General features: G+C 48.5%; 1 protein-coding gene across 1 annotated transcript; it reads right to left on the bottom strand.

Annotated features, from left to right (window-relative positions):
• Positions 1–7,073: 7,073 nt before the first annotated feature.
• Positions 7,074–9,431, bottom strand: Slc35d3 (solute carrier family 35 member D3). The gene is made up of 2 exons (XM_051164275.1): positions 8,977–9,431; positions 7,074–8,034 (listed from the first exon to the last, which is right to left on the bottom strand). Exons 1-2 carry the CDS (start codon positions 9,413–9,415, stop codon positions 7,208–7,210), a joined length of 1,266 nt encoding a protein of 421 aa, XP_051020232.1. The 5' UTR covers positions 9,416–9,431; the 3' UTR covers positions 7,074–7,207.
• Positions 9,432–10,396: the final 965 nt, after the last annotated feature.

The following is a 10,396-nucleotide window of genomic DNA, read 5'->3' as shown; positions in this document are numbered from 1 at the left end:
CCTCAACACAGTGCTCTTTCTTGTGACTGTCTCTCAGGGTGTGAGCTATCAGCCCTCTGCATCTTCACCAATTGCCGCTAAAGACAAAATCAAGGAGTCTCTTCCTAGCATAAAAAGAAGACCGCTCCGGAGCCCCTTCCCACAAACCCTTGTTCCTTCGTCTCATTTGCTAGCACTTGGTCACAGGTGTTCTCCCTAAGCCAATCAGTGGCCAAGAGACACTAATTTGCGTGACTGGGACGGGGAGAGGGCAAATGGACCAGCAATTCTGCATTTTGCAAAACTTCCCATGATAACTTTCCATGTGAGTTTGGTGTGGTGGCGTAAAGGGGAGGGGCTTAATAAACGGTTGTATCAGTTGGCTTTGCCGTGGCCGTGACCAAACACTTGCAGAGTCGACTTAAGAGAGAAAATGTCTGGCTAGAACATCATGGCCGCTGAAGCCTGTGCCAGAGGAAGGCAGCCCATACATACAGCTCACGACAGAAACCAGCGAGCACCACAGAAAAGGTCCTGGGATAACACCTCCAAAAACCCGCCCTCATTCACCTGCTTCCACACACCTGGACCCATCTTCTGGCTTCCACTCTCTCCAAATCGGAGGACTACCAGGCAGAGTCCTAAGGTTCAAAACCGCAGCCCTCGGACAGCATTTCCTACACAAGCCATAGCAATGGTCTTCAACACTCCAAAGAGCGGTTAAAAAACAAAGTGAAGTAAGTCTTCCCTTTCATTTTAGAGAACACTTTCTAACCCTTCTGGTTACTTATTAAGAAAAAAAAAATGAGAATATGGGAGTTTAAGTGCACAGTGAGGGTGCCCATGAGGAAAGGACCCCTTCTGAATTAGAGGGACTAGCCATGTAGCTTCCTGGAAGGCCCAAGGAGAAACAGAAAACTCATTGCGCAGCGACTGCTGAGTCTAGATGCCAATTTCTCTTTTTCCACCCTGAAGCGCCCCTGTTATAGGAGGCTTTGAGTCTTCAGTACATTGTAAACCACACCCCCGAAGCTAGCTTTCTATCGGCCGCATTTTCAGTAGAACAAGTTTCCAGGAGTAGGCTGAGAAGAGCAATCTAAAAAGCAGTCTCTGAAGAGCAAGAACTTAATCGGTCCAAATAGGCAAGCAAATTCAACGAGGTGAGAACTGCCCAGGCCAGGGGAGGACTGGGTAGAAAAGAGTAACTCGCCATGGAGGCATGACGTTCTAAAGTCAGACCGTGGTTGTCCTGGGTAGGTTTCCCTGTTGCTGTGATAAAACACTGAACAGAAGCCACTTGGCAAGGAAAGGTGTAGCTCACCCTACAGCTTATAGTCCAGTCACTGAGGGAAGGCAAGGCGGGAACTCAAGGCAGAAACTGAAGCAGGGACAATAGCGGGACACTGGCTCGACATCCATGCCTCTCCAAGCCTCAGCCTGCTTTCTTACATACCCCAGAGTGGCACCAGCTGCTGTGGGCTGAGCATTCCCACATAATGATGAACCAGCAAAAGGCTCCCAGACACTTGTCTACAAGTCGGTCTGAGAAAACCGACTTCTCAGTTGAGGCTTTCTCTTTACAGTTGACTCCAGCTTGTATCAAGTTGACAGAAAAAAAAAAAGAGCCAGCACTGTGTTGATGACCGTACAATCCTGCAAATACACTAATGCCTAATAGTTGAGCTTTTAGACTGAGCAATTTTATGGCACCTAACATATTTTGATTGTATTCTAAAATTTAAAAAAAAAAAAAAAAAAAGATCAACACAAAAGCCACCCAGAACATTGAGCAGTGGAAGTAGGAGAGGGAGGACGAGCCAGGAATCTTGAGAAATCCAGTGAGGGAGTGGACTTTTCAAAGTCACAGAAAGAGAAAAGGTGAAAGGGTTGTTTTAACTTGAGTATTAAAGGAGCCATTGATCCAAATGCTGGCTAGCCAGGTATATTGGATTATAACATGAACTAAGCCCTCTCCTAGACTTGGCTTGTCAGAATGCCTCAACTCTCTTCTGCTAACTTACAAACAGAATTCTACACACACACACACACACACACACACACACACACACAAATATTTTTCTTAAGAAAGAAATTGTCATCCATTTCTATCTTCATAGGAAAAAAAAAAAAAGGATGAACAAACTAAAAACCAGTGATTGCTTTTTGACCCATTTGAGAACTGAAGACAAGGATCAAATTACCACCCCAAACTCTGGAGGGCTAAGTTAATGCAGAAAGTCACAGTAAACCTTACCTGAATCAGAACCACTGGAGCTGTAATTGGTAGAAATACCTAGATGATGAGTTTTGTAATTTACATGTGAGATTGGCTGTCTATGATCACAGTGGGTAACTAACTGGGGGCCACAGTCTTAGGCACATTCATATGGTCATAAGTTTGGCATCTAGGAATTTCACAATTGGAAGAGGACTAAAAAGACCCCCAAGCCTCCAGGCAGAGACAGATGAAAAGTAATCTCAACAAGGCATGCCCAGGAGCGGTTTCCATAATAAGGATCCCTCTCTGGGCACAAAGATGTAGCAGAGCCTCTCCTATCTGGAGGAAAGGCTTTTATTCCTCCTATATTAAACCTCCATAGCTTTCCTGCCTCATCTATGAGGAGAAGAAAGGCTAAGAACATTTGCAAAGGGGAAAAAAAAAAAAAACAAACCAGGGATACGGGTCCACTAAGACTGAGACTTGCTAAGAATGCATAGCTGAGATAGGGATTTAGACAAGGATTAGATGGATGAAGAAAGGATGGATGGATTGAAGATGGGTAGACGGATGGATAGATAATTCAAGCTTGTACCATGGATGATGGGTGATATGTTTATATGATAAAATACTATTCATCAATAAAATGAAATTATTTTATTTGTAGCACTATGGCTGGAACTAACGGATACTGCGTTAAGTTAAATAAGTCAAGCACAGAAAGACAATTACCACACGTTCTCACTCAAGTGTGCAAGCGAAAAATGCTTGTTTCACAGAACTAGAGTGTTGAACAGTGGTAATTTAGAGCCTGGGGGTAGGGTAACTTATCACATAACAAAATACAGTTAAACAGAGGATCCTAAGAGTTATTTATATTCTATAAATAACTAGAGAGGGATTTGAAATTTCTCAAAACAAATGACAAATGTTTAGAGAAAAATAATATCTTATATTCTCTTCTGGTGTTGTGATGGAACACGCTCAGCAAAAGCAGCTTTGGAGAGGAAAAGGGTTTATTTCATCTTACACCTGCAGGTCACAGTCCATCACTGAAGGAACTCAAGGTGTGGACTGAGAGGCAAGGACCGTGAGGTAGGAACCATAGAGGAATGCTTCCTGCTGGCTCACTCACTGGCTCACATTGTGATGGTTTCAATATCCTCAGCCTGGATGGGCCTTTCTACAGCAACTAATGATCAGGACGGTCCCTGAAATGTCATTTACCTCGAAGTGGTCCATACCCTCCCCTAATAGTCACATCAGCAGAGTTCCGTTTCAGTGACTGGACTGCAGCAGAAAGAGCTGAAGGCAATAGAGAGAAAAAGCAAGCATGGCACTATAGTTGCGGCAAACAGTACAGAGCCCAATTTGCAGCCCTGTGAGCAAGACACCTTGTTTAGAGGCCCATTTGTCTCGGCTCCTGTCCCCTAGGGTATCCATCTTCTGGCTTACCACACTAAGAAAATCATTAAGTGTTGTTGTGTCGCCATTTCTAGGATGGTGAAGAGCCTCCCGAACTGAAATTCACGAGGAAGCTATAAGTCATGAGGCCCCTCCCTGAGCTTATGCATGACACAAATCATTGCCAGGGAGAGGAGACTCTTGCAAGGTCCAGCTGCAAGTTGAGCAAAGAGCTCTAGGGATGCGGCTTCTGTGAGTCACCAGCCATCCTAGGAGGGTCTTTGGTGATGCAACCGTCTCTGAGTCGTCCATACTTCTATAACCCCTCACTCCTGTTCCTTGTAAGAAACTCCCCGAGCTGGGTGTGGTAGCGCATGCCTTTAATCCCAGCACTTGGGAGGCAAAGGCAGGTGGATCTCTGTGAGTTCGAGGCCAGCCTGGTCTACAAAGGGAGTCCAGCATAGTCAAGACTACACAGAGAAACCTTGTCTCCAAAACCAAACCAAACCAAACCAAAACCAAAAAGCTCCCCCAAAGGTCATGGGTCAAGCTAGACCTGGGTGATTTATTTCTTGGGTCTATGGTTGGTATCTAAGATCAGTCTGTTCATGTCTCCTCAGGGCAAGTCAAGCTGCAGGCATGCTAAATAGCAAGAAAACAAGTTTAAAGAGGCAAAGGAAATGTCTGAATTGGATCCGATATGGATGCCACAGGCTTTAGCATTATCTGAGAGGGAATTATAAACATCCGTGCTGAGGTCTCTCATGAGGACAGTATGCAAGAACAGGCAGATACTGAAAGCAGAGGGCTGGAAACTGAAGAAGAATAAAAAAGAAATGCATCGATAGCAACAAAAACAAAACCCACTAGTGTGACAAAAAATGAAGGAAGTCCTCTGACCGGCTCAGGTAAGGAAAGAGTCAGATGAGGCCATTAAAAAATAAAATAAAAATAAAAGTTCCTAAGCTGAGAGCTGGTGTGATGGTCTCTGCCTATAATCGTAGACCTTGAAAAGTGGATACAGGAAGGTGAGGGGTCGAAGGCACTGCCCTGTGGCCCATGATGCAATTTCTCCCAGGAATTATTCATTCTGTCAGGCTAGGTATTTTTATTTTCAAATTTTAGCATTTCTTTTTGATCCTTCCTCAGTTTCCATCCCTCTGTTTGTGGTGTCTGTCTTCTTTCGGGTACTGTCTGTTGTTTGTATGAGAGACGTTAAGTAGAGACTCCCACATTTTGTCTAAAGAGTGCAACAGAACTTTTGTTATTTATCTTTTGGGTTTTTTTTTTTTTTTTTTTTTTTTTTTTTTATCCTATCACTATAATCACCTCCAACCTGACTAGATTTTAGTGCCAAACCATCTGATTAAAGGGCGGTTTAACTGTTGATATGGGGACATTTAAAATATGCAGTAACATTTTAAGAAATCATAAGTAACTTAGAGTAAAACAAACTAGCCTCTATTAACATGGGTAGGTTATCTTCCAGTTAGCTTTGAGCCACAGAGCTAACAATAAGGCTTCTGGGAGGAATTCTGCCTCGAGACTTCGGCTTAGGGGCCGTGCCCTGAGTTCAAAGTGCCGAAGATTTCAGACTAGCCACCCCCCCCCCAACCTCCGCTATCATGAATTCCTTAATATTCCCCTTCTCCTATAGCTCTAAAAGGCTCTAAGAGAATGTTTCATCAATTTTGTTGCAATCTGTGACCAAAGAGAGTTTTTGTTCAGAAAAAAAAGAAAAAAAAATTTTTTTTTGTCTTTGATGGTGCTATAAAAAGAAATCCCAGGCTCCTTCAACTTTGTTTCTTTTCATTAATTCTCAGCTTGGTGTAACAGGACATTGCCCTCTGGCATGCTGCTGTCAAAATTAGTCCTTTTATTTTAATTTTTAAAGTCATTGTAGTTCAGGTCATCCACTTCTAACTTCTGTCATACAAGGGCCCTTGAATGTTGCTGGCACTCCTGGAGGCAACTGATTGCTTGGGAAAGGCAGTAAAGCAGGATCAATCATAACCACAGTCCAGTGTGCTTTCTGGATTGCGGAGACTGATAAGGAACCAGAAGTCAACTTCTGCTCCTGATTTTTAGGTTGTTTTGGTTTTTGTAAATGACATAAAAATATAAGATGCCACTATCTGGCCCTCTCAGGAAGACGCTGGCTAACAAGAGTAGCCTCGGCATCACAGTACCTCTCAGTATTTCCCTTTGGTGGTTGCTGCCGTCTATTCTATCGAAATTTCCATTTCCAGTGGCACCTAGTAGGAGTAGCTTTCATTCTTCAGTAGGAGATGGTAGTTTACCTCTTTATAGTTTTCTTCACTGGAAATTCCCTGTTGTTGTTTTTGTTTTATCACTTTAAATTCAACTGCACCGAGTAATTTAGAATGGTCTCAGTGGCAGCTGGGAGTGTAGCTCAGTTGGCAGAGTGCCTGCCTAGCACGAGGGAAGCCCTCAATCCACAGCACCACATCACGTTAAGCTGGTCATTACATGCTAGTAATCCCAACACAGGGAAGGTAAAAGCAGGAAGGTCAGAGGTTCAAAGTTATCACTGTAAAAAGGGAAAATGATAGGTTCCCACTTTCACAAAGCCACTATATTCCACAAGTGGAAAGCATTTTCCAACTGCCCAACAAAATATAAACGTTTCTGAAACAAACTTTAACAGTTTATCTCTTTACAGATAGACTCACACTTTATTTTTGACAAATATAAGATAGAAAAATATTATAATGCGAATATAGCAGTTGCTCTTTTTGTAACAGAGTTTGGGGTATGCAGTGCAGACCAAGGTGGCCTGTCGCCCTTCTGGCTGTTCTACGGTCAACACTGAATTATATTCCAGCCACTGCATTTGCTTGAAAGAGTATCACATGGGAAAAATGGACTTTTAAAAGGTTATAGCATTCAATAATAAATATTATAAAGCAGAGAACCCAAGCAGCCTTTAAGATATATAATTACAAAGAGCAAACTTTAGACTTCATAATCAAAGCTAAGAACACATGTCTTCAAAATAGCTTCAACATTTCCTTTCAATATATAATAGAATCATTCAATAATCATTTTTAATAACCGAAGAAAAATTCGAGTAAACACAATATTGCAGATGACCCAAAGAGTAAACAATTCAGTGTGTTTATAAATGTCATTTCAACATTATACTCTTTGCCTAACAGGCAATAAAAACTAGTTCTGTCATCAGAAATGTGCCCCTGAATGTGACCTCTGAACTTAATCAGTGATGTCATCATTGCTACAAGCCATCTTTGGAAGGGGTGGCTGAGGGACTCTTGGTACATGCAGATATTTGGTTATGATCCTAAAGACAAAAAAAAAAAAAAAAAAAAAAAAAAAATCAATGTCTAGAAGTCTGAGACTGAAATCATTTTGTTAAGCACCCGCACTGGTCTCCTTCTGTGGCACCTCAGGCAAAGTCCCACTAAACAATTAATAAATAATAAGGGCTAAATTTTTCTCTCTTGGTCCCTTTCAGCTTTTCTTTGCTTCTCTTCCTCCACTCCTCAGAATAAAACTGGAGGCCCCTCCTTAAATGTTTAATGGAAAATAACCGTATGTACATATGTACATACATGCATGTCTTTTTCAAGGGCTGGGTAACTCCTCGTTTTCTATCAAATAATCCTTCTTCATATACTTAGTTCCCCTAAGTAACCTCCACACCTCCAAGTAAGCGTCCTTTAAGGACCTCCTACTCCCTTCCTCAGAAAGCTGTTCTGCTCTTGAACTCGTAGCCAGTGAGTGCCCCCTGGGGCTGCCCCTTGACTCTTGCCCGCCTTGCTGTATGGAGCCACCTGCCCCTTCCTCACCCTCTGGCCCGCTATTTCCGCCCTCGGCGGGCAGCTCCTCTAAAGCGAAAGGCAACTGGTCCCCACTCGGCAGTGGTTCGTCTCCCTCTGCCTGCGATTCCAAATCCTCATAGTTACTTTGCCTCCTGGTCTCCAGGAATTTGGCCACGCAGTAAATGATGGAGCCCAGGGTGTTCACCACAACGCCGGCAATGAACAAGGAGGTGGGCTCCACGTCGCTGAAGGCCACCATGCCCACCGTGATAGTGGCGATGCTCTTCACCACGCCCACGAAGCTGGTGGTCACCGCGGAGTTGATGTAGGTACAGTGCAGTGTAGTGAAGTTCATGGCACACCCGATCAAGATACAGGCCACAAAGATGGAAACCATGGCCGGGTCCTTCCAGCCTGGGAAAGTCCAGGCGTGGATGGAGTCGGTGCTGGCGAAGGAGCAGATGACCAGCAGTGGGGTGGCGGAGACCGCGATGACATACTGTGCGGTGAGGGGCCCGTGCTCCGTGTCTGCGCTCGCCTTCTGGATCAGCACCAGGTAGGCTGCGTGCACCAACACCGCCAACACACCGGTCACGTAACCAATGGGGTCGCCTGTCAGGTCGCCAGCTCCTGAGCGCACCAAGACGGTCCAGTCAGCCGCGGGAAAGAAAGAGAAGACACAGGGTTGGTTTGGGTGGGTATCCACTCCCGGAAGCTTGTCCCCTTGGAAAACCCCGCTTAGCGTCCCATTTCTGCCCACGAATTTCCCGAGTACCCAACAGAAACCTTTCTTGCCTCCATTACAGTGTCAAAAATGCGATAGTCAAACATAGTCAATGCACCCCTTCGTCCTCCAGCCAGGAAGAAGGCCACTGAGAGCTCAGATGCTCTTGAGTTAGGCGCCTTGGCGTCCCTGAGACTGCAAGGAGGTCACCTGGGCGGGTGGTTCCTCTACCCCGCCCCGTGGGCACCAGAAGGGAGAGGGAACCCCAGCTAGTCGTCTCAACCGGGCTCTGGCGCGGGCCCCGGAAAAGGGGTTTCCCGGCTGCCCGCAGCTGAATCCCGCAGGGTCCTCCCGGCCCCTCCCGCACCTGAGCCTCGGGCGGGTCCCTTCTTCCTAGCGCTTGGGTATTCCGGAGGAGACCGGGTCGCCTACGCTTAGCTCCCATCTCTCCAGCCCCACAGCCCTGAGTGATCCGAGGAAGTTCCCGGCCCCCTTCCTTCCGGCTCAGTCCGGGGCTGGACTCCAGCTCTAGATTCATGCGACTTTCCAACCCTCCTGGAGGAAAAGGCTGAACAAGAAAGACCCGGGTGGGGGCGACACGCGGAGAAAAGGGGCGGGGGACGGAAGCCGGGACACCTGGGTAGGTGGGGAGGGCTGACGAAGGAGGTTGGAAGGCTGTGGGTCTTAGAAGAAAAGTCCCTTTTGTGAGCTCAGCGACCACTCAAAGATCTCCGCCTCTCTCTGCCTCAGTCTCCCTATCTGGCTATGAGGGCGTTGCACCGAGTGGTCCCCGCGGTCTCTATCGAGTGGGGTGGATGGACTAGGGGTTGGCGCGGGTCCCCGCTCACCTGCCAGGGCGGCGCCGCAGGTGGTGATGAGCACGGCCGCCAGCACCCCTGGCGAGGGCGCGCCGTTCTTGAGCACCAGCACACCGATGAGCATGGTGACTAGGGGAAGGCAGCGCTTGAAGACTACGTACATGGGCAGGCTGAGGCCGCGTAGCGACCAGAGAGTGAGGCTGGACTGCAGCGTGGAAAGCACAGCGACCCCCGCGAAGGAGCGAGCCAAACTCAGGCCGAAAGGGGGCACGGCGATGAGCCCCAGGCGCCGCAGTAGCTCCAGGCTCAGCGCCGCGGTGGAGCTGGTCAGGCACTGCACCAGGGTCAGGAAGGAGAACTGGTAGCGGCTGATGAGGAACTTGAGCAAGATGTTGAGGGAGCCAGAGAAGACCCCGTGTGCAATAGCCACGGAGATGCCCAGCACGCGGCCCCGGCACAGCTGCCGCATAGCGCCGACCCCGCCGCACTCCGCTGTGGCGGAGCTCGGAACTAGCAGGAGGGCAGCGGAGAGACGCGGAGCGAGGGCGGCGGGGGCGCGGGCCCGGCAGCCGGGCGAGGCGAAAGGCAGGGAGTGCGGGCTGGGCTGCGGAGGGCAGCTCCAGCCGGGCGTCCTCGCGGCTCGGCGGCTTCGCGTGAGACTGCCCCGCAGCTCCCGGGAGGCGGGGGCGGGGGACTCCGAAAAGTGGCAAGTGGGGCTGGGTGGGGGGGTGATGGATCTGAGAGGAGTGGCGGGAATCCTAGCGAACGCCACTTGGAAGTAGGTGAGGAACGGCGATGAGCTGTGTCCCGCGTGGCTCCCGGGTCTGGAGGACGCTGTACCTAGTGCGGGCTGGAGGCAGTACACGCTGGGTCGGCTACCGTGGGGCGGGATGGTTATGGGGCGGGACGAGCCTGCGCCCCTTGGGCATCCAGCGCCCACCTGAGTCGGCTCTCGGGGCGCGGTTCCTCCTCCCCTCCTACAGCGGCAGAGCAGTGGGGTGCGTGCTGGGGATCCCTGCCCAGCTAAAACCCGTATTAGAAACTGCAGCGCTCCAGCATTGAGCACCGTTCATTGGTCGCAACAAGTGACGGCGCCCCCAGCCCGGTGGCCCGCGAGTTGCAGCGGATTTTCCACCCACGGTCTCGCCCTGTAGTGTACAAGAAACGAGACACGTCGGTGCTGGAGGGTGGCGGGGCCCTTGGCACCCAAGATCCCAGTGCCTTGAAAGAACTAGCTGCTGGGCAGTGCTTTGGAGCCCCGAGGTTGGCCTTTTCTGGTGGCTGGCTATAAGCTTGAATTCTGCGCCGGTCTCAGGAAAGGTCCTGGGACCGCGCGTGGCCCTCATGAAGGATGGAGTCTGGGCAGCGGATCGTGGGCATGGAGGGACACATTTAATTTAGGCAGAGATAAATTAGGCAAAAGAGTAGGGACTGTGGGGAGGAGCAAGCA

Source organism: Acomys russatus, chromosome 21 (genome assembly GCF_903995435.1).
Source record: "Acomys russatus chromosome 21, mAcoRus1.1, whole genome shotgun sequence".
NCBI classification, from domain to species: domain Eukaryota; kingdom Metazoa; phylum Chordata; class Mammalia; order Rodentia; family Muridae; genus Acomys; species Acomys russatus.
This window is presented reverse-complemented; position numbering and strand designations above follow the sequence as displayed.